Source organism: Phlebotomus argentipes, unplaced genomic scaffold (genome assembly GCF_947086385.1).
Source record: "Phlebotomus argentipes unplaced genomic scaffold, Phlebotomus argentipes genome assembly contig_2, whole genome shotgun sequence".
In the NCBI taxonomy this organism is placed as follows: Eukaryota; Metazoa; Arthropoda; class Insecta; order Diptera; family Psychodidae; genus Phlebotomus; species Phlebotomus argentipes.
Window position 1 is genome coordinate 1801905 of NW_026776162.1, and position 24151 is coordinate 1826055.

At 43.6% G+C, this 24151-nt stretch overlaps 3 protein-coding genes across 4 annotated transcripts in view; 2 read left to right on the top strand and 1 right to left on the bottom strand.

The window, feature by feature from the left end:
- The window catches only part of LOC132264845 (uncharacterized), a 29119-nt gene extending 7247 nt beyond the window's left edge, over nt 1–21872 (top strand). The window contains exons 4-14 of the mRNA XM_059765174.1: nt 6832–7090; nt 7477–7604; nt 12808–12933; nt 13244–17191; nt 17243–17680; nt 18326–18684; nt 18760–19059; nt 19173–19363; nt 19437–19711; nt 19958–20060; nt 20154–21872. Coding sequence (XP_059621157.1) covers nt 6832–7090; nt 7477–7604; nt 12808–12933; nt 13244–17191; nt 17243–17680; nt 18326–18684; nt 18760–19059; nt 19173–19363; nt 19437–19711; nt 19958–20060; nt 20154–20340 — 6314 coding nt within the window. The 3' untranslated portion in view covers nt 20341–21872. The remainder of the gene's footprint in view (nt 1–6831; nt 7091–7476; nt 7605–12807; nt 12934–13243; nt 17192–17242; nt 17681–18325; nt 18685–18759; nt 19060–19172; nt 19364–19436; nt 19712–19957; nt 20061–20153) is intronic.
- A 103-nt stretch (nt 21873–21975) lies between these two features.
- On the top strand, nt 21976–22574 carry LOC132265400 (NADH dehydrogenase [ubiquinone] 1 alpha subcomplex subunit 2). The gene is made up of 3 exons (XM_059766038.1): nt 21976–22172; nt 22248–22354; nt 22415–22574. Exons 1-3 carry the CDS (start codon nt 22075–22077, stop codon nt 22498–22500), a joined length of 291 nt encoding a protein of 96 aa, XP_059622021.1. The 5' UTR covers nt 21976–22074; the 3' UTR covers nt 22501–22574.
- On the bottom strand, nt 22544–24146 carry LOC132265396 (probable pseudouridine-5'-phosphatase). 2 transcript variants are annotated; one of them, XM_059766032.1, is made up of 4 exons: nt 23806–24146; nt 23483–23707; nt 22879–23111; nt 22544–22808 (listed from the first exon to the last, which is right to left on the bottom strand). In XM_059766032.1, exons 1-4 carry the CDS (start codon nt 23894–23896, stop codon nt 22629–22631), a joined length of 729 nt encoding a protein of 242 aa, XP_059622015.1. In that variant the 5' UTR covers nt 23897–24146; the 3' UTR covers nt 22544–22628. The 2 variants fall into 2 exon arrangements, with proteins under 2 accessions (XP_059622015.1, XP_059622016.1); XM_059766033.1 differs by lacking the exon at nt 23483–23707 and adding an exon at nt 23212–23430 and having other exon boundaries at nt 23806–24145.
- Between the last annotated feature and the right edge of the window lie 5 nt (nt 24147–24151).

Genomic DNA, 24151 nt, shown 5'->3' on the forward strand with positions numbered 1-24151 from the left:
CAGTTCACCCTTTCAGAGTGCTCTGTTGTCTTGATTGCTGAATAAATGCATGGCGAGATTGAGGGATATCTCGCATCTCATGTCGTTGGACATAATATGCAAATTTCATCCAACTTCCACACAAGAATTGTGTATGATATGCAAGTTGATTATGTCAATACTTGCTAAATGTTCATATTTTTTTCGAAAGGGCAAATCAATGTGGATTTTTAATGCGCAATGAGTGGCGGATTTATTGTAATTATTGATGCTCTATGCAATATCGAGGCGTAAAGTCTCTACCCCTGAAGAATTTCGGGGCCAATCTACTCGTCTGATTGGCAGATTGGCACCTTAGTGAATCGTGAGTGGCACTTGTACACCCCCTGGCATAAGTCAGTACGTATATTGATGAATGCTTTCAGATTCTTTTGTTTATTTAGAAGTTGGTGAAGGACAGAATGTCTCGGGACATTTTCGCTAAACACTTTCCGTGAGGCGATATTAAATGGCAGCATCAATTGACTGTGTGTGACGGTATGTCGATGATGGCGTAGAGTTTCATCTGGCGAGGGGCTGTGGGCATGCGCTAAGATCGTCAAAATATAATTTGAAATTAAATTTAAACACACAAAAACCACGTATTGAACGTTGAGGATTAGACTGCGCATGCGGTCAGAAAGCAGAACGCAAAAATAGTATAATTTCGTTAAATTGGATCTCCGTGCTGAATCCAGAAAGTGTGAGTGAGAAAGAATGGATATGTATCTTCGGGAGGGTGATGGGGAGGTATGTAGATAAGCAATTTGTCGTTATGTTTACTAATTTTATTTTCTCTCATGGGTTACATAGGACAAACAATTTACTTTCCATTCTGCTAAATTTAATCTCCATCTTGATGTGATTTTACAGTTGAGAGAGAAGAATGGCCTGGATGTTTTATTGTCGAGTCAATTAAGGTGACTTTTGTCTAAAATGCGGAGGAATACATCTGGCAACAATTGAAATATTGGTGTAATCAGAAAAGTGTGCAATTTGGCCTTTATCCAGATTTATCTGGGGAGATATGTATACTGGCACTTCCACACGCACAGTAATACCCTGGATGGGAGCTTAAGTTGCGAAGGAGGGTGGAAACTTTATGCTGTGCGGTTCTTTCGCATTGATTTTTCATTTATTTTATGTCCAGAGAGGAGAGAGTGTTAAAGTTTTCATGCACATCTCTCGCACAACAGCCATAAAAATTTATACATCGTCATCACACATAGCAGCCCTTCTAGCATTGGATGTAGCGCTGCATGGAATAGGTATACGACATAAGCGCACGATTATAGTACTTTCATACGTATTCACAATATGATGTGGGCGAGAAGGGAGACGAAATGCTCGGGAAGAAGTGGTGCTCCTCTCTTATACTTTGTGCCCGAATGGGCCATGGTGTTCGGAATATGGGATTGAATTTATTGGCAAGGAAGTATATAAGACAGATATTACACTCATACACTTGAAATACTTGAAGGAAGAATGCCTGATGAAGTTTGTGATAGACGTTGGCATGTGTGTTATACTTGTGAGATTAATTCAGGGAAATGGTTTAAGATAAACTATTGGGCTAATCGGGCTCGGGGAGGCGGCAAAAAGCGAAGGAATTTCAAACGAAAGGGCTAAATTAAGAGTGGAGAGGCCATTAGTGTGGAGAATTGCAAACAGGGGTTTACTTTACAGCACAACTCGTAGGGTTGGAAATGAGACACTCACAGGCGGAGTATGAAATTATGCATGAGGGAAATGGAATCCCCCCGTGTTATTGCCACCATCTGATATATGTTAATACTGTATACAAACATTTGCTTCACGTGTTATCATTGGAAATATAGGAAAATCTACCCAGTTAAATATATAGGGGAATATATTAAAATCCTACTCTAGTTCGCCATCGCACCATAAACTATGGCCCTCACTGTGAAATGAAATGAAATGCAAATTGGAGAATGACTAATTTCAATGCACACTCAATCTCTCAATGTTTTCATTAAAAATAATTTGATAAGAGTGCTAATATCAGTTTTTAGAGAAATAAAGTAATAGTTGGTTTGATAGTTGCAATGGGTTTGAAACTGGTTTAGAGGCTAAAAAACAAGTTTGAACTTTTAAAAGAAATAAAACACAGAATGATACAATTTGAGACACTCGAAACGAACCCTCGAATTGCCATCTGACCGAGCATAGCGAAGTAATAATAACCTGGCACATATGGACAAAAAATCATATTCACACACTTGAGATTGTAATACAATTTATGAGTTCGCAAAGGGATTTTCGTTATAAACATGAGAATGCACTCAGTCGAAAACTCTTGTTGAAATTTGAACCAATTATTTTTCTGTCGACATGTATTTCTATACAGCGCATATAATATGAGAAGCTGTTCCAATGTTTGAGAGGAGCTCAAGTAGCAGTGTAACAAACCTTGTACATCGGTGAAATGTGAAAATTTTTTTCTCCTTCCCATCGACATCCTTATCTTATTGCTATTACTTGTGGAAATGTAAGAGTTCAGAGGAAAGTATTGACATTTACAATTAGACGTACAATGTACGATAGTTTGTAAAATCGTAAATTGATAACAGGTTTTGCAAAAGTTTTAGAATTCGTCTGCTTCTGGGCAACATTGCTGCCAAAGATGGAGAAAGAGAGAGAGAAAGAGAGAGGGAGAGCCTTTGAGGGCGCTCTGGAAACTTAAACTGTACCATAGTTGCTCGTCTGGAAGAGTTTCGTGGAAAGAACAATGGGTTGTTAAGATGGTAATTCCGCCACAAGTGCCGCACTTTCGCAAGATTGGACGTGAGAGAGCGGGAGAGAATTTGACGAAATTGCCGGAATTCATTGGGGTGTGCAGTCGGAGTTCAGAGATGGATGAGCTTATCCCTATTGCTAAAAGGCGAAATTGCAACACTGTCGTCGGTCGCTTGACACAGAGGTTGGCTGATAGATAGAGAAAGGCAGGCATCAGCGAAAAGTCCCGCGTGCTCAGCATACGGGTCGCTCTTGTATCGATTTTACATTTCGGAACTAATTCAATTTGAAATCTCCCCGAGCACAACTACAGGCGCACGGAGACGGAGGCAGCATTGGCGGTGGCGACGGCATGAGTACGTAAACGTCATGGTACATTAAAAGGCTAGGGTGCGGTTCTAAATTTATTATTTTGTGCGGACGAAGCACCATTCGCCGCCCATTTGGAACTGAGGGAGCATGTGTACGGCTGGCTGTCGCCGTGTTGGTGCGCCTGTGAACCTGCAAGGTGGTTGAGGGTTAACTACCCCTTGGCCCAATGTGAGACACACTACACACAGTATGTAAGCTGCGGGTGGGTTTTTTGGGGAGGGATGGAGAGACGAGAGCAAAGGGAACTTTTTCGTGTGGCTGCTGGTGTGTGGATTTTTGCATTGAATGTGTGTTTGGAATGAAAATTAAAAACAAACAAAAGTTTGATCATGACGACGAGCAGAACCAATAAGTAATTTAGCAAAGAGAGCGAGAGATGTTCTGCCCAGAGCCTCTGTGTCCCATGGAGTTTGTACAGCGCGACTGAAATTCACCATTGGATGGCCATTCTAGATAGTATCCATGATGTGTATTCCGTAAAGTCTGGTTCGACCGGTCCATTTTGTAAGTCTGAGAGCGATGGCTCGTAATTGGATGTTTATGGATGAGTGAATGGTATAAAATTTAAAAGTTTTTCAGTGAAATAAATCGATTATGATCCATAGGATGGTCGGAATTGTATGTGGAGCAAATGATATTAAGTTCTTCCTGAAATCGATTTGGGGCGGTTTGGAATTGCAGATGGATTCAGTGGTGTTTGATGTCTATCAATTCTGAATTTCATGGATTTCTTTCTTGGCGCTCGGGTTAGCGCTGTGGTGTTGTATAGCATTCCTTTCGAAGAAGTTGTATGTCTCTTCCTGATATCGTGAGCCAAGTGACCTACAAGGCGAGTTTTCGGTCTGAAAATTTTTCAAAATGCCTCTTGTGTTAAATAATGCCGAGGCACAGACAGAGAGTGTACAGAGCAACTTTGGTAACGATTGAGACATTCCTTTTCCTCATACGCACGATTATATTTTTGCTTAAAATGTAAAATCTGAATTTCAAATGCACTTGAAGTAACAGTTTTGTGACGGCATTTCTTTGGCATGATGAGAATCTGAAAATGTTCGAGACTTTCGCTTCTTATCTCATTGGTGTGTCTCAAGATATATGACATGATATTGTTGACACGAGCCAAAGAGAGTCTCTCTGTGCACGGACTTGTAAGGTGGAAAACTGTAAAGTGTATTCATTTTGGCTGGCGGCAGCGGAGCAGTATTGAAGTGGCTATAATGGGTAAATTTTCATGGGTTTCAGTTGGCAAAATGGGGACGAATGGATTAGTTTGCCGTGTGTATGGATTTCCTTGAGCGCAATGTTCATTGGCTATATCAGCTAATAAAACACATGCAGTATAATTTTGCAGAGTGATAAGGGAAATTATGCCTCGGCGGTGGAACTGCGTGCGGCTATTATTGCCATCGTCCAACTACCTCTAATCCGTACGAATAGCACGGCAAATTGTCCCACAATATATTCGTGTTTGGTATTAAATACTATAAACAAGTTTCTGTGAGTTTATAAATGAAAGAAAACATATGATTTCTATGTACACACCACACATTTTATATAACTGATGACGACGGAACTCATGTACATTTTCTGTATTGTATATATCGGTATATATTTTCGCATTCTATATACAATGGCACGGTGTACTCAACTCGGCTGGTATGCTGTTTGTTGTTGTTGTTGTCGGGTGTCTAAACGGCACAAGAAAGTATATAAATGTTTTCAAGGACGGCATTCGATTCATAAACAGAAACTCGACAATATAGCAAACAATGGGAGCACAGGGTGGATATTTAAATTGAATTTTAATTGTACCATCAGCCTCTCACACCGCCAGAAAAGTGATGTATTTTGAGGAGCAATATATTTATTTCCCACCGAGAATATTTTCGTGAGTGCGCGGAGTCATAAGGTAAATGGGATCAAAGACCCCATGTTTATGTACCGCACATACCTCTTGTGGTGGAAGAATATGTGAGAAACGAGAGTGATAAGGCTGGGACAGAGTGAGACAGAGATGGAAAAGTCTTGTAGAATAATTCAAATGAACGAACCTCAATGGTTTCAATGTTTCATAATTCATGGAATACACTGTTACCAGATGAACTCTCATCATTATTATACATATGGAGGGAGAAAACGACAGAGAGAGAGAGAGCGTGTTAGGTATTTACCTGGGTGAAATGTGTACATGACGAATCTATGTATGAAATACCATGTGAATGATGCTAAAGTGAGAATATAATATGTAGGTATTTTCATGCAATACGATGACGGCATGCTCTTATGTTTTGTAATTGTTTCTATTTAGAGGAAGTTTATTCCATTTGTTGCTATTCGAATTGATGTTATTAAAAGTGAAATGATTATACGTACAATTGTAAATTTGTCCATGTACCAATTCAGTTCCGTACATAATTTCATTGTGAACAAAATGAGGCCGTTTGTATGTCAATAAAGTAAATTAATTTTACACAATTTCCATTCAATATTTTGGGAAAATCTGATTTTCCCTGATTGCACTCCATTATCAACTATTTAGAATTGTCCCACGGGAGGATTTAAGCTGAAAACATCAATAACAATAATTGTATTTCATACAAAGTGTTGTGCAATATGTTTCCATTATCAAAGTGTGCTCACGCCTGTGTGCAACATATTTAGGAATGCATAGTTTTACAAACGATCTAATGAATATTTAGGAGGGAGAGAGAAAAAATCCTGCAAATTGGTGTTATTTTTGCAAAATCACATTGCATTTCCAATTAGACAAACATGCGTTTCGTTGAAAATATGCAGCAATGTTGAGGAAGATTGTGTAGTGATTTAACAGTACATATGAACTAATTATGTTGATGTTAAGCTAAAAGCGAAAAAGAAACAGCTTGAAATACTTTCTGTTTCAATAATTTCAATAATTTGTTGTTTTTTCTGGGGAGAAAGAAAAAAAAAGAACGAGGCGAAACAGAGATGATTGTATAATACTTCACAGCATTACCGACCAATTCACTTCAAATTTCTACCTTGCATGAGAACAGAAATAATTTGAGAAGGTTCCATGGGAGACCAACCGGCAAGAGAGCTGCAAATGCATTCGGCGTTACTTCACAAAATATATTTGAAGTACAATCACTGCGCGGTGCACAGTATGGTTTTGTTTTGGTGGTGAATTGATTAAAGGTGGTGCTGGTTGAGGGCTTGAGAGTGAGTAAGAGAGGAGAAAAGAAAGAAATAAGGCACGGCGAGTAGGCATATAATGGGTATAATACACTCTTCTGAAATCTAAATCTGAAAATCGTGCGTGAGATCTCACAAAGATTTGAGAACGACTGAATTTTAATGCGTTTTTGCGAGTATATTTGTAAGAGAGTGGCTTTTTTTTCGCGAAAATTACCTCAATCTTTATAAATTACAAATGATTGAACAAAAGGCAGGGAGAATTTTTTCGTTTTCTCTCTTCTCGCTCTCGCGCGCCCCTTTTGCACTTTTGAGGAGTTTTGTGTTCTTTTTCCTTGATAATATAATGGTGCCGAATGAGGATGATTGCGGCATCGGAATAATGTCTGGAATATGAGATATACTTTTTTATAATCACAAAATTACCAGTAGATTACGTGGCGGCACCCATGATCCCTCATCCCGCAGCTATGATTGACGATGTGTTGCTTTTTTCACCACCACTTGCAGGTTTCCACTTGAGCGGAACTGTCTGGACTTACCCACCGAACCCAAATGACGGATCCAGTGGTGGTCAATCAACCACCGGCTCGCAGGTCGGTGGTATCATGGGTCATCCGCAGCAACCGCCGCATCACCAGCAGGCGCTGCGCTTACCTGTCGATCGGGACGGCGGTTCCCACAATGGGGCCGGAGGTGGAGCCGCCGGTGGCGTGAGTTACTCCATGGAGGAGAATAAGAAATACAAAGTCTCCGTTAGCTTTGACAGGTAAGCAAATCCCCTGGCTAATTTCCTATTCATTGGAAATTGCCTCCCGAAGCATGGCTGCATTGAGACAATATTATTCACCTTTCTTGCTCTCGGCGACTCTTTGGAAATTTCAGTCTCGTCCACCATCTGATTGCACGAGACAGGCAACAGTCGCTCGGGTTTTTTTTTATTCTCCTCTCGCTCCTTCCTTGCAACCTCTTACTTTGTGGCAACATCAACATTGAGAAGCTCTCTTGGGCAATTTACAGAAGCGTCATTGATTCAGTTTTTCCGAGCTGCTAAAAATTGCAGAGATTGTCGCGACAATTAATAATAATTGATTCGCAACACGATCCTAGGCCACTACTAACATGACACTGTGGTGTTCTCTATTCTCCGCACAGATGCAAAATCACATCAGTAACCTGCAGCTGTGACACAAAAGACATCTTCTGGTGCCATCACGTAGTTGCGTTGTCGCTGTACCGGATTCGATTTGCTGAGACAGTTAAACTGCGAGTTCCCATATCGGGTAAGTCATTTTGCTCAAGAGATACACAATATCCTCCACTCTGTGCATGTGCCTTTTAAATACCACTCAGCAGTGATCTGTCGTGCAACTTCTTGAGGTCTTTTGGAGTGCATAAATAATATTGTCTTGCTGATGAAAAAGGCTGAGTGAATGTTGTGTGTGCTAATAAGTATCATTGAAATTCAAAATTATACTACAGTTGTAGTTTAGAGAGGGAATTTATAAGCACTGGCTGTAAATCATCAATGGCCAAATTTGTCGCTCAACTCAGGGAGTTTCTTCCGGGATTGACATTGTCTTCTGACCGCAAATACACACTTTATGAGAATGACAGAGTGAAGGGAGTTTAATGGAAAATTCACGGAAAGAGACATTATCTCATTTTCCTTGCTTTATACTTTCTCATTCAGAGAATGGGGATCAATTTTGCGTAGGTGGTGGATCATTTTCTCGTCTCTTCATTGTGGCGATTTTAGCAGGAAAGCCTTGAAATTTTAATTACATTGCAAATTAAATTGAATCATTTTAACATCATTTAGCGTTCGCGGGAGATGTCGAAAAGCCATAGTGTTATCATATCTCCTGTGCTGTGTGTGTGCCATGGAGAAAAATTAAATCATAATCATGTTTGCTTTCACACCCAAGAATAATATTTCTGGGCTGTTCGGGGAATAGGAAAAAAGACACAGTGAGAGAGACTGCGGAGAGCGCATGTCGAACTTTTGTGTACAATGCACGTTTGTGGGGAGAACAAATTGAATGAAATCAAATTACATGCCAGACATCGCGCTCCATAGTAGATTTCGCAGCAAAGTGATAGGATATCGGGAAATTTTTGGACAGAAAAAATATGTGTGGATGATGTCAGGGTGTGATAAATTCTTTAGTAGGTATCTCTCTTCTGGAACTGATGGCGCTGTGAGGCTCTGCTGGTGGGAAATGAGGGGGTGGAAAGAAATGGGAATAGTTTGGAGATAATGTGAGACATTTAAGGGATTATTGTGTAGGTGTACAGTTGAAATATTTCCTCTCATTTCACTCTTTTTTTGCCTCAATCACATGGGGGAAGTGATAAGTTCGCCAAGCATGTTTTATTGTTTGTAATTCGACACGTATTGATAAAATTTGTGCAGAGCAGAGAGTGGCCAGTGAGAAATTGATTTCTGTGTGACACATTTTGCCTATGATCAATTAATTGTAGATTAGGCGGCAAAAATTATTTCTCAATTAGCTACACTGACGCCTGGCGTTGAAGTGAATTCACAGAGAGAGAGTGTGTGCGGTGTGGCTGGCACACAGGAATGGAAATGACAAACAACTCACTCTCATCTGGGTGAGTTTGCCTGAAGGGAATGACTTGTATATGGATGGGTCTCGAATGGTTTGTACAGCACAGGCACATCCGGTTGTCCCTTGCAATCGCACGGGTGCGGAAATGTGGAGCTTTCTCTCTTTCACCACACGGATGCCAGTTGGTGAGAGAGCGAAGTGAGTTTTGATGGCTGGGCTGCTGCTGAGTGGGTGGCGTTTAAATGGTGGGTGAGGCAAGAGAGGCAGCTTCACACCCGGTGTGCGCTTTAAAGCCGACCACCCCGGACCCAGGCAAATGGGGTGGCATTTGAAACTCTACTGACATTAACCCGGGATCCACCAGTGGCAGATTTAATGTGAACGGTTCCCCTTTAAGAGACGGCGCGCTGCTGCTGCTGCCAACATGCAGCAAAGCAGGGAAGCGATTAAATTGTGTGTATTTTCAGTGGCTGGGTTTTGGGGCTTTGTGCCCGTGGGGTGTGGGTGTTTAAAGCTTTTTGTATACAGCATGTCGAAAGTATATACTATGTGTTGAAATTTTCTGATTTTCAATTTCCACTTGATTCACCAGCACCGCAGGAAATATTGCAATTTATTGATTGGACCATGTTGACAAGATGTTGACACGGATTTTACACTGTGATCTCTCTCCCCAACCAATTGATCGGAATGGGGGTGAGTTTGCCGTGGAACTGGGGCTCGCAGCATTCCCAATTGTTGTTCTTTAGCACGTGCACCACACTAAAATAAATTTATTATTCATTTTAATGAGGATATCCACCAACTGTTGGGAATTTCCCTTCCTCCCCCAGCACATTATTCCCATGCACACACACACACATAGTCCAAGAAATGGTGGCGGAGAGCCCTCAAGGGATGGAGGATCTTTTTATGTCTTCCTGCGCGCAAGAGGAGTGAAAAAAGGCAGTATTTGTATCCTGGATAGGGAAGTGGTGCAAAATGAAATTACTATGCAATTGCACCCCGCTTTCCTTCTCAAGTTGGAACTATTATTTTATGCATACACATCAAGTGCGGGCTTCAAGAGAGATAGAGAGGGTCTCTTTCTATTCCCAACAAAGCCACATGAATTTGAACCCTTTGCTCTACAGTTTCCGTACAGTATTTCTTCACATTTTTCCACTCTATCCCAAGAGTGCGAAATTAAATGCATCTCACATGTGTGGCTTATTGTTATAAAAGGGGGCAGAAATTATATGGCGAGAGCACAGTTTAAATTTCTAACAAGTATGAGGATTTAATTTGAATTCATGTCGGTCTCCGTGGATTCAGAGGGAGAGAGCGGCATTTGACATTTTTTGCGCCTCTTTCATTAACCTTCTAGCATGAGTTCCGACAGAGAATTTCATGCAGAAGTTCTCCCTCTGGCGCCGGAGATGCTGTGTTCCTGGGATTGCTCAGTGTATCATTGTGATTTCAGCGGAGGCCGTTAATATTTAGATTGCACCAGCATAAATTAAGGTGGTGGCGAAAAGAGAAAGAGGAGAAAGAAGAGTTCTAAGTAATGCAGCTATTATGAAGAAATGTGAATAATGTAGTTGCGTTCATTCAATTATTCATGCCTTACATATTTTCCATGTGAGCAAGCATTTACATGTTGTATCTGAAAAAAGTGTAAATTGTTTCATTGCTCGTAGTTGGTAAATAATAATTAATATTCAATGTGCGCGTTTGGTGTCAAACCGTTTGTGCATAGTATGATTATTGCCAGCATGAAGATCAAGTACGGAGAAGAATTGTTTACTCTTTCTGTGTTTGAGATCCAAGGCTGAAATGAATCTCTTGCTCTGTAGTGTAGAATAAAACGGCATGGTATCTCAGAGATAATCTCATTTCTTCCTCATGAAAATAAGAAGTTATTCTCAGTGATGAGGAATATCTCTTTCCATCATTGAGTGTAGAATGATGGGAAGATTAATTTCAGCGGTGTGGTTTCTGATGAGGCTGAAATTCACTGTGTATTACACTTTTATCAGGTGTATAGCCAACTTACATTGAGAAAGTAATTTCAAGTCATGTTTCAATGGATTTGTGAACGGAAAGTCCAATTTATGCGCCTCGTACAGAGACTTGAGTGAAAATTATGGGTGGAATGATGCATAAGAAAGAGATGTTCTCGCTATGTAGCGTATACAGCAGTTGGTGCTTTATTGTGGCAAGAGACGGGGTATTTAGTGAGAATGAAATATGCGCCTAATTAATATTTGTAGCGAGAAATATTTTATATGATAATTAGTATGAAATAGCATATTAATTTTAATATTTATGTTGAAAGTTCACGCGAATGTCTAAGGGTGATACAATGTTGCCTATGTTTTTTTTCTGCTGTGCGAAGGAGTCATGATAATTTATAAAAGAAGAAAATTGACGAGAACAGAAGAGGAATGTTCTGGAGGAGGAACTGCGTATGTGAAGGCGTATCATTTGGCCCTATATCTCGTTGGATAACATTCAGTTTGATTTCCGAGTTAATTACAAATGAGCGAACTGTTTAGTTTTGAATACATTGCAATGTTAAATATACAGGTCGGGGTTAGAATTAGTTGTCGGGAGTTGTGATTGTCTGTTTCATTGTAATTTACAATAGTGTTTTGCCATTTAATTTTGTTCATTGTACCTGCACACGACGTTACATACGAATGCCTTGCACGTAAAATGTTAAATTGTTCCTTCTCGTCCTCCAAATCAGACTGATTTCATGTTCATGTGGCAAAAAGATGTGTTTGTTTTTTTTCTCTGCCATCTCGCCGGAAAGACAATATTTGGATATATACAATTGCAAAAGTGACTGCGTGTAGTACAATTTCGGTGGTTACCAAATGCCATTTATCGCTTTGAAGAACAATTTCCAAAGAGACTTGGGGCGCCAAGGTTACGTCAGTGTGGGTTTTTGCGTACAATCGTCCATTTATCGCTAATCGTTTAGATTTTCGGATTACAAACTCGCTCATAGTGGTTTATTTGAGGCAATAAAGAACAGGAAATGCCACAAATTAGAGCCAAATAATACCTTGTAGTCCTCTGTAGATGACTATAGTCCACAAATATTTTATAGCTTAGGTGGATTTAAATTATACACGCCACAAGATAGGTGACTTGCCACCTGCAGTTCGAAGGAATAGACATTTTTCATGTATTTTTTTGTTAGACAATTTCGCTGAAATATGAGGAATATAGATGGAGAAGCATTTTCATATGGATTTAAATTAATTGCACAGCTCTAGTTGTTTTGGGGATGTAGAAATGAGGAAAAAGAGTGGAACGACAATATAGTTAATGGGCATGTTTTTTATTGGCTGATGTTGTTAAATTAAAATTCTTCAATTGATATAAATTCTGAGCACTGAACATAATATTTTCTCTCCTTCGTGTCAGAGGCAGTCAATCATATCACAGAGCGTTGCTATTTATTCACTCTTTTTATCGGTAATTTATTTTGTGGGGATGTCGTCATGTACACACACACTTGACGTATTGATTCGAATAGGGGGGCGGCGGCGCGGCGTGGCGGTAGAATAAAGAGAGCGACGAGCAAATGATATTTCCAGTTGGAGTTTTATGGGACGAAACGCATTGTCAGTGACTTAACATATAAATTGCATGAAATCAGTCAAATGTCATAAGCAAATGTTTTTCCAATAACAATAATTCTCCCTGCGGAGTTATTCCATCCATGTCATCAGTGTCCAGGGGAATAAATTGAATGTTGATGAATTGTATTGAGAACAATAACAACTAATTCACAAACTATTCTAACATTTGTAATGATGCAAATTAGCGCTTGTATCTTGATTGAATGAGGCATATAGTTGTGTACAACAGTCTGTCTGTGCGTTACGTATGCTAATGCAAATTATTTTGCCCATTGCAGAGACCCTGCTGCAGATGAATAGGCAACAACTACAGAAATTTGTACAGTACTTAATATCTGCCCATCATACTGAAGTACTGCCAACTGCCCAGCAATTAGCCGATGAAATTTTGCAGCAAAAGTCAGGTAAGAGGCCCTATATTTCTTCTCTCCTTATTTCTCAGGTTTAATGTGCTGTTTGGCTTTGAGAACAATTCGTTCTGTTGGCGTGGAGTATGGGCATATAAAAAAATATAATGAATGTGGGTTATTACGGGTGAAATGTAATTTTTCAATATACTGTGTGAAGAAAAGGTGTAATTGAATGCGATAAATTTTCAAGTGTGTCATTTGCGGGATGCGGGAAATAGGTTGGCGGGAGAGGGAGGGGAGACGAGGCGACTGACCACTAATATAGGGTGTTTTATTTGCCCCATTACCTCTTATATATTCGTAGAAATAAATGCAATTTGTGGAGCTCCCGATCCGACAGCAGGTGCAGCGACAGACGATGACCACTCGTGGCATCTCGATGAGATTCAGGTCTGCGAGGCGGTGAAGAGCTACCTGGGCTCCGGGAGCTACTATAATGGCAACAAGCAACTGAATTCACTGTTCGCGAAGGTGAGGGAGATGCTGAGAGCGCAGGACTCTAATGGGGCGCGAATGCTCACGCTGATCACTGAGCAATTTCTCAATGATCCACGGCTGCTGCTGTGGAAGAGCCATGGCACGCCGATGACGGAGAAGTGTCGACAGCTGTGGGATCAATTGGGCGCTCTGTGGGTGTGCATCGTGCTGAATCCGCGGGCGACGCAGATGGAGAAGTGCCACTGGAAGTCGCTGCTGGAGAAGTGGTCGCGCAGCGAAGTGTGTCCACAGGAGGATCCCGACTTCAGACCTCCTGGACGTGAGAACTATCGCGAGAGATCACACAGGGAGCGTGAGCGTGATCGTAATCGCTTCTTCAGGGAGAACAACATACGGAACATGATTTACCAGTATCAACAAAATATGCAAAATGATCAGCAGCAACAGCCACCCGCTCATGGTAATCGCAATGGTGTGAACAACTTCAATGATGAGAACTATGATAGCTCAGAATCCGATTCAGACTCCGATGTGGACATGGATGAGAACAATGATGGGGACATTCGAGATATTCCGCCGGTGAATCACGAGGAAAATGCCAATGCCAATGGGATAAATGAGAACAATGATGATATCCTTCTGCCGCCAAATATAAATGACAATAATTCTGTAAATAACGAAGGGGACGAGGATGAGGCGGGCCACAGTCGGCGCCACCACAAGAGCATCCTCAAAAGGATCGACTACATCGACAGGAGCAATGATAACAGGAGTGATGATGATGACAATGCCTGTCTGCCGGGCGAGGAGAACGACAATCGACCTGAAGATCGCATCGATCACATCGACGGTAATTCCAACGACCAGTGCTTCGATGACAACAGTCGTGGGAACTTTGACCTAGCCATTCCCGGGTGCAGTGGCATCAATGTGAACGTGGACATTCCGCCACCGCTGCCGGATAACGATGAGAGCTCACGTGAGAGCATGGATGTGGACGACATTCCCGATGCCACACTGAGGAAGTTTGAGTTGAATCTAGAGGAGATGGGCAGCAAGGAGCCGAGGAGTCCACAGCCGGGCCCTAGTAGGGATCTGGATGTGAACTTCTTCGCCGATGTGTACATGAGCGACACGGCCAACGACACAAATTGTCCCAGCAACGTGAAGGGATGCAAATGCCAGTCTTTCGAGTCTAAGGACACGAGCGACGCGATATGCGAGAAGGAGAAGAAGTCGAGTGCAGACGAGAGCCACGAGGCGGATGACAAGATTGACGAATTCCCGCCTGGGTGTCCGGATGAGGCCGCCGGGGAGGCTTCTGAGCGGAAGATGAGGAACTGTGATAGCAAGATAGGTGAAAATATGTGCTCAGCGCGCAAAATACCGACTGATTTTATTGTTACTGATTCCACCGATGAGGAGAACAAGTGTAGCGGCAAGTGTGTTAATAGCCACAATAGATTAGATGATGAGCCATCCAGCTCGAAGGCGATGATGCCTACGGAGAAGTGTGACTATTGCAAGAAGCAGGAGGCCCTGCTGGCGAAGAACTGCGAGTGCATCATGAATCAACTTGACCATGTGAATGGGCACTCGTCGAAGATGGTGATCGAGCTGTCGAAGATTGGGTGCGACAAGTGCAAGGGTCAGCCCGTGGACGAGGAGTCGCACAAGGTGCTGCCTGAGATCGAGGCGGAAGACAAAGTGGAGGATGTATCGGAGAAGCGTGACCAGCACGAAATGGATAATGCAGCGCCAATTCGCGATGCCATCAGTGGTGATTTGAATAATGTGACAAATGGCATGAACGGCGTTGCCCAAGGACGGGGCATCATTCGCGGTCGTGAGAATGGTCAGGAGGGTGAAGTGGGACGGCCTAATAAGAAATTGAAGCTCAACAATGGCAGTGCAGCAAATCGCAACAAGACACCGCGGACAATTTTCCACAAGGCTCTCGATGCGGTTAGCATGTCGTGGGACAATCAGCATCTGAAGAACATCCTCGCCAGTGATTCCTACAGTCTGTCCAGCACGAACTCCGTTCAGATTGCCGGCAGCAGCAAGTCGGCGCAGGCCAACAGCACCAGCGCCAAGTCCAATTTTAACTCTCTGGGTCAGCCACTGTGGCACGAGCCGCTGGCCATGTGTGCCGCCCGAGTGGACTCACTGCGCTCCCACGGGCACACAGAAGCGGCTCTGAGGTTGTCTGTGAGCGTGGTGCGGACGATGAAGCAGGTGCAGATGGATGCTCAGAGTCTGTGGCACAAGCACCAAGCGTTTGTGGTGCAGCAGCAGCAACAGCAGAAGATGCAGAGCATCGCAAGTGCAGAGGAGCAGTCGAAGAGCGCCGGTGCGTGCTGTTGCAATTGTCCGGAGAAGAAGGACAAGCAAGCGTCGTCGTCTCAGGGAATGCTTCCGTCTGGTGTGTACCCGAAGACACCACGGGAGAACTACGTGATGTGCCGGTATGACTACATTGGGAATAACGGCAGGAACAGTCTTCCAGTGCAGGGATGCAAGAGATGCTTCTACTCGAGGAATGCCTGTGACTACGATGGAAAGATGAAGAGTCACGGCCATGGCTATGGGGGTTCCGGAGGTCACTTCGAACCCATGGGTGAGAAGCCGATGATGGGGGGACCATTTCACATGTTCCAGCAGCAGCATCATCAGCCCAACATGCCTGATCATGGTGGCGTAGCGAGGAACAATTTCATGGGCGGGAATCGCTTCATGGGCGGCGGAGGTGGAGGCAATGGCGGGTACTGCCACTCGTGGAACTCCCTGCTGCCCATGTCGTCGTGCCATGCGGAGGCTTGCGGATCTTCCTCGTCCCAGAGGCAGCAGCATCCGTCGCACGACTCCTTCGGCTCACGTCCGTTCTTCCACAAGTACGACATGGATGATATGCGCATGAGGAAGGCAGCCCCGGGCGGTCGGATGCCGGAAATTGATCCGAAATGGAAGGGAAAGTGCAAGTGTATAGAGCACAATGATTTACGGGGTCGTGACCTGGACATGCCACCCTATATGGATATTGAGGCCAGGGTGGGTCACTCGGGACCCTCGTTCCGGGGTGGGGACAACCGCGCGCCACCGGAAGGTGTGGCGGGACCGCCGCCGCCGCCCCCGCAGGTCCAGCAGCCGCCCCCGCATCGGATGATGGGGTGCGCGGAGCACCAGAAGAATGAGTGCTGCATAAAGAATTTCTGCTGCAAAATGACACAGGCGGGAAAAATGTCCATGAAATCATCGGCTGCCGTGGCGTCGTGTCGCACATGTATTATGGAGCACTCACTATTGAATAATAAATGCGATTGTCGCAACGTGACGCGACATAATTCCAATTTCCCATTCCCGTACCGCCATCCAGCAGATGTGGCCCCGTCAGGGAGCATATTCTTCGGCAGACAGCAGTTCCACAGCCATCCGCAACCGCCGACCTCGGCGGACGGCCACCACCACCATCCGCAGCAGTTGGATGTGAGCCATCACCATCATCACTCCATGTGCGGCCCCCCGCAAGCCGTGTTCGGCGGAAGTCACGGGTGCGGCGATTTCAAATGCGGCGCCAACATTCACAAGTCCCATGCACTTGGCAAAGTCAATCCGGCCAGCATCGTCAATTATGGGGCGTCAACATCCAAGCAAATGCCCAGTGCAACGGCCACCAGTGGAAGTTCATCGAGCGCCGTCAATAGTATTGTGCCAGCGCCATCGCAGCCACCGGTTGGCCTCCTCACGGACGTGGTGCGCAACAAGAAGGCCACTTGCGTGTCCAACTGTCTCGATTGCACAATTGGATGTGAAGGTGACTATTAACTTTGAACTCTCCTTCTGTCCCAATGTCGCGCTGAGTGATAACCGCGCCTGTCTTTCTTTCTCTCGCCCACAGTGGAGTTCCCCTTGGACGCCGTGGCGTGCATCTTCGACTGCCTGACCGAGGCCTGCATCATTCCGGATCGCAATCATGGGCCGGATATGGGGCGATTGACTTTCGACAGTATCAACGCGGCCGCCGAGGATGGGAGCATTCTGTCGCCGCAGTATCAGCACATTTATGTGCCGAATGCCACTGATAAATACGAAACTTATCTCACGCTGGCATTCGAGGCGGCCGTATTGGCACTGGGCAAGCAGAGAATTATGCCGCAAGGTCTCTATTCGCAACATGTAATTTGCAAGCAACAGGATCAGCTCATTGCACGGCTGCAGCATATTGATTTGGACCGATTGCTCGTGGAGATACTCAAAAATTGTGCCATCCAGATGATGGATGGTGGGCCGACGAGTGGATTTGGTGAGTTTAATGCTGCCTTTTCTGCAATTAATCAATTTAGCGACTTTCCCATCTTGCCGTCAAACAATCCACGCGCAAAATACACACGCACACACTTGGCCACAGTTTAATTTCATTGCAATATTTAAATCACTTGCAAGTGCGCAGCGACTGCATATAAAAGTTGCTTGCAATGAAAGAAGAAGCATAACTTATGTTAGATGGTAATTTTATGAAAGCATGCACACAACACTTACCCGTAAATAATATTGATTATTTAGATTTTATCCGCAGTGTAATGACTTTTCGCTTTTCAAGTGAAATTATTTTATTCACGTAACACTGAAGTCAATCACAGCGCTCAGCGTGCCTGAGAGAGGCAATAATTCAAACTCATTTCAATACACATAAACTCTCCTTAATGCCTTTTTGTCCTGGGAATCAATATGTGTGCCAATAAATCAATCATCTGAGAAATTGTGGCAGAAATGTGAGAATTTGGAATTTAGTCATTTTGTATTGATGCGTCTATTTGGCATAAGTGGGATTTGACGAACAAGTAACTTGCATTTCTGGATTTCTCTCCATCATAAATTGCAATTGCAGATTTATATAAATGTTTTCTGGGCTTCTAGCTAAAGCGCTGTGCACAATTTCATATTTCAGGTGTGACAATTCACCCAGAATCTGTGCCGATGCACACATTGGCGCGCTTCTTGTTCACGTCGCTGCTGAATTACTACCCGGATTTGGCGTTCCAAGTGGGCCTCAGAGCCATGCGACTGCCAGTGCTGGAGGACGCCGAGGAGAGGGGCGTGAACGAGGGGAGCGCGGATGTGGAGAACAGACGCGATGGCTTTGTCTTGTCGCGCTATCCGCGCTGGTGGACACTGGGTCATCTCGAGACGCAGCAGTGTTCACTCAGTTCAGCTATGCTGAGCGCCGCGAAGGCTGAACCGGCCCGTCTGGCGGGCGTGCTGGAGAGTGCCAGGAGGAACATTCACAGTTCGTCACATCTCTTTAAGGTGAAATATGACCACATGATCTCGAGTGTTTGTGTGCACTGTGCTGACAAAGGCGCGTCTGATTCTCTCTTGCAGCTGGCCCAAGACGCCTTTCGCTATGCCACAACAGATGCGAGCTCCAGGAGTCAAATACTGCTCGGAGTGGCATTTGAGTTGGGCCTCCAGGTGATGCGGATGACGCTGACTTGCCTGAATTGGCGTCGGCGGGAGATGGTCAGGTGGCTCGTCACTTGCGCCACGCACTTGGGCTTGGACGCTCTCATTTCAATTATGCAAAATTGGTACCAGCTGTTCACGCCGACGGAAGCCACAGGACCTGTTGCCACCACTATAATGTCGCACTCCACTATAATGCGCCTCAATCTAAATCTACGGGTAATTATTATTCTTTGCCTCGGGTCACTCTTGGGTGCTTCTCGAATTCTCAGTGACATTCTCCTAATTGACCGCTCTCACTCTCCTCTCTCTCTCTGTCTGTCTGTCTCTAGCAACAAGAGGAGTTGTCCAGCTGTGCCAGAACTCTGGCTCTCCAGTGCGCCACGAAAGACCCGCCGAATTGTGCTCTCAATGCACTCACATTGACTGAAAATGACCCCATGGCATTTGAGGCTGCTTATCAGATTGTGATTGACGCCGCATCTCACATCATGACCTCAAGTCAGCTTTTCACAATCGCGAGGTAAATATACACACAGGCCATTGTTTGCCTATTGAGAAATGCAGCGCTGAATCGCTCGCCCCTTTCGTTGCAGATATATGGAGCACCGTGGCTATCCGATGCGCTCGTACAAGCTGGGCATTTTGGCTATGAAGAATGTCCATTTGGCCTACAATCAGGACACCCATCCGGCCATCAATGATATCCATTGGGCGTGTGCTCTGTCGCATTCACTGGGAAAGGCCGAGTTGGCAAATATGATTCCGCTGGTCATCAAGAATGTGCAGTGCGCCACAGTTCTCTCGGACATTCTCAGGCGATGCAGTGTTCCCACGCCAGGGATAACGCATTTCAATTCGCACCATCGCGGTAAGTCGAGAGCGGAAATCGGATTGGATTCGAATACGCAATATTTGCCTGATAAGAGTATCTCTGCTTACCGACTCTTCAGACACACGATGACGAGGAACTTGTTTATATTGATATTTTTTTTCAAATAACGAAACGTGCTGGCGCTTGAGTTGCAAATATTGAAATCTTGACTTTGCCAATTTGCTTTGAAGTCCTGCTCAGTGAAGAATCACGACTAAATCTCCTTTCGTTTCCCTTTAACAGGCAACAACATGAGGCCAGTGCAGAAGCTGAGCTACGATCGGGCTCCGCTGAGGCAATTGCTGGAGGCTGCTGTCGCTGCGTATGTTAATACCACACACTCAAGGTACGGCGTGGGGTTGAGAGAGTGTCAATATCAGATAAATGTGGCATTATCAATTATCGCCCTAATTACTGTGTTTGCACGCCCTTTTCACAGATTGTCACACATCTCTCCGCGTCACTACGGAGACTTTATCGATTTCCTGAGCAAGGCGAGAGACACTTTCATCCTTGCACGAGACGGTCCGGCACATTTCTCGCGACTGATTGAGAACATCACCGTGGCGTACAAGGGGAAGAAGAAGCTGGTGCGACAAGTGCGTCAGAGATTTCAGTTTGTATGAAAGCGATTAATGGATTCTCGGTGAAATTAATCACGCGACATAATAGCGAAAGGAGGAGAGCATGGGATTATTAAAGGAAAATTGTTCTTCTGGCAAAGAGAAGCAAAAGAAAAACACAAGTAATAATATTTGACAATTATTTAGTGAGATATGACAAGAGGAGGAATTACTCAAAAATTTCAGAATAGCTAGAAATTGTATAAAAAAAAAAGAGGAATGAAAATCAAATAATGTAAATTGTAGGGAAATGTGAGGATTTATTTCACAGAGAATTAATCATCAACGCATGATGAACATTAGATTTTGCCCCCATGAGTGGGAATTTGTTAGTTTCTTTTTAGTTCTCATGAAATATTGCCACAATTATTTGTCTTTCTTCATATTTTTATTACTGTGATCATTTTATTTAATTATACAATATTTATATATTTTGAGAATTTATACGACAATTAAATGTTCAATTTGAAATGGATTATTTTCTTTCCCAGCGTCGAAAGGAGAATAATATTGAATAGGAATATAGCTAAAGAGATGTGGATGAGCAGAAAGAGAAGAGGACAATAGGAGAATTAAAAAATATTTTTTAGTTGGATACATTTAGGGAAGTTCTTTTTCTATTCTCTGTAAGCGTAAAAGAAAATCATGCCAATTATGATTACAATGTTTGTATAAATATATCTTCGTGATGGTAGGAGAAATTCTGCAGAGTTAGTCACAAATATCTTCTCTTAATTTGTTAAGCAATTCTTTTTTATATCAGACTGTCGAGCATTTAATTATGAAAAGGAAGAAATTACATGCAAAATTACACTATCCCATCCTTCTATTGATAGAACGTCTAGGTAAGAAATGATCTCAATATTTTACGGTGAAAATGAGAGTTGATCAACTTCAAAATCGTCTCTTATTTTATGCTAAAACACTGTATACAAGACTTTCGTTGTAGTTTTAGTTCTTTTTATCAATCTCTCTTTTGCAGTTTATTTGTTTAACCTCTTTGAGTTTCATCTGTTACGACATTGGTATTTATTTCCCATTTGTTTCATTTTATGTTCAGTTTTATCTGAAAAAAACACCTAATTGACTGTCTAGAAATTTATTTACAGAAAAATTCTCCTTATGATTTCATTGTAAAATTACTGCCAAATATATGGATAAACATTGCATCTGATACAAAGGATGATGATAAAGAAAAACAACAATATATAAAATATCAAATAATAAGCAAGATTACTAGAGTTGTAAGAAGGAACTTGTGCCAGTATTTCATACATATTAAATAATGATTAAATTATTGATGAATAAATTGTATTGTCTCTTGCTGAATTACAATTACCTATTTATAATTATATATGAAAAGGTATCGAAAGAAAATAGCTTAATCAATATGTATTAAGCTTGAATAACACTATGTAATCTCAGGATAAATGAATAATTCCAAATAATAAACAAATTAGAAGAGATTCTCTGTGTGTCTTCCCAATAAAATGTGATGAAGAAATATTCCAGTGAGTTAGAAATGCTCAAGGCGGAAATGCATTTTTATGAATGTCTCAGACCAACGGTTTTCGCAAATTTCTGTGATCAAATCTTCGAAAAGTGTTACCCGATGCGAGCATGCTGATCGTCGCGACCTCTGAACTCGGACATTGTGCACAAAACCCATGCTGTCAGAATTTTCCTTCTGAAGTGGGTTTGTTTTTGCCTGGAAAATAGTGATTTTTCTCGAGAAATATGAGGACGACACTAATCAGGACAGTGAAACTGGGTCCCTCGGTGAAGGAGCTGCGACTGCATCTATGTCAGACTGGACCGGAATCGAAGGGAGCACGGTTAGTCCCATGTTTTGCTTTTCGTAACCTGACCGATTACTGATTACACAATCTTCCTCTTCTCGATCTGCCCAGGGATTTTGTCCACACTCACTACACAAAGCTGAAGAAGGAGAATCCCAAGCTGCCCATCTTGGTTCGTGAGTGCAGCGGAGTACAGCCGCGACTATGGGCGAGATATGGTACTTATAATCCCTTCATTCACTCCCGGAATGCAGCATTAAGTGCCTTACTTCTTCCAGATCTAGGACAGGAATCATCTGTGGCTCTCACAAATCTCAAAGGAGACGATGTACTGAAGCAAGTGGAGGCACTGGGGCGCAAATAGTCAAAAGGATAGAGTCACCTAGTGTCCTGTAAATACTAGCGAGTTCGTCACGGAAAATATATTTGTTTCATCTCTATGAGGATTTACAATAGACGCATCTGGAGGGTTTTCAGGGGACATTGTACACTTCATGCGGGCAGAGGAGGTAAACCAAACTCCTCCAGTTTGACGTCCTCCAGTGATTTGAGGACAACTGTGGCGCCCTTCTTCTGCTCCTCAGTAATGTGCTCGTCAGGCACCATGACAACCTGCATTCCAGCTGATATGGCGGCCTTGACGCCATTGGGAGCGTCCTCGAAGACCAGACACTGTCGGAAGATGAGGAAGCATTAATGTGGTTAGAGACCATGAGGATTCCATGAGAAGACAAGTACTCACATCCTCTGGGCTCGGATTATCGGGGAATCTCTGTGCGGCGACGAGGAAAATGTCTGGAGAAGGCTTTCCACTCTTCACATCCGGATCTGAGGATCCCATGACTTTGTGGTGGAATAACTTGAAGAGCTCCAGATGCTTGGCTGTCTTCACTACCACTGATTCATTGCTGGAGCTGGTGGCTAGAGCGATGGGAATCTTATTGTCGTGCAAGTGTCTCACCAGCTTTTCAGCACCTGCAACGAAATTGGTTGTGTGAGTGATTCAGCTCGTCCTCGGCGACACGTGATGGGAGGAGTGTTGAGGGTGGTTTGAGGAGGATAAACACAGATGTACCTCGCAGGAGTGGCGCATTACCCAAGCGCTGATTTCCCATATCAGTAAATATCCGACGAAAGTCTCCCACCGAACAGGGCAATTTTAAATCATTGACTACAATTTCGGCGGTCTTTTGCTCAGTCGTGCCCAAGACCTTCAAACGCGTCTCGCGAGCGTATGTTTTCTTAAAACCTTTTGCAATATCGCCTATTATGCCCTCATAAATCCCTTCAGTATCTGTGGGAAGAGAGAAAGAGACACCGGTAAGATTGGTGGGATTGGAAATTACCTGGCATCTTGTTGCAATTCGCCATGACCACGCGGATCTTCTCCTGGGACAAGTCTATGTACTCCTGTGGGGTGAGGGGCAGGTTGTAGAACTCCACGAGGCGCTCGGCCACCTCCTCACGCTGGAGGCCCATCAGGGAGGTCTTCACTTCCCATGTGTACGTCTGACCGCCACCGTACTCGTCCAGGATGGCCTGGGTGACCTTGGTGTACAATGTCTCCGTGTCTGGGAGGGAGTTATAATTTGCAAATGCACGGCAGGAAGCGCACCCTTCCTACCCTCATCCGCACACTAATATTAAAGTGAGAATCTGTGCAAATTACCCAACAGCAATCCGTCCATGTCGAAGATTACGTGCGTGACCTTCCGGAGACCCATCTTGGAGCCCAGTTCACTGGAGACTAAGCGATTCATTTCACTGCGACTCCCCCTGAGACTGGGATAGGTTCACTAGTGATTGGTCGATTTCAGTCAATACAGAGCGAATTGCATAAGAATTTACACTCTCGCGTGCTCCTGGCACAACTACTCGCCTCTTTCGCACTGACACTGCACAGAAACTTCAATAGCCACACTCACAACCACACAAGTGCATTTCCCATGCAATTTCCAAGCTTTTCTGCCGAGAGGAAAATTCCCTGACCTTCGCAAGCGATTCTCACACCACGA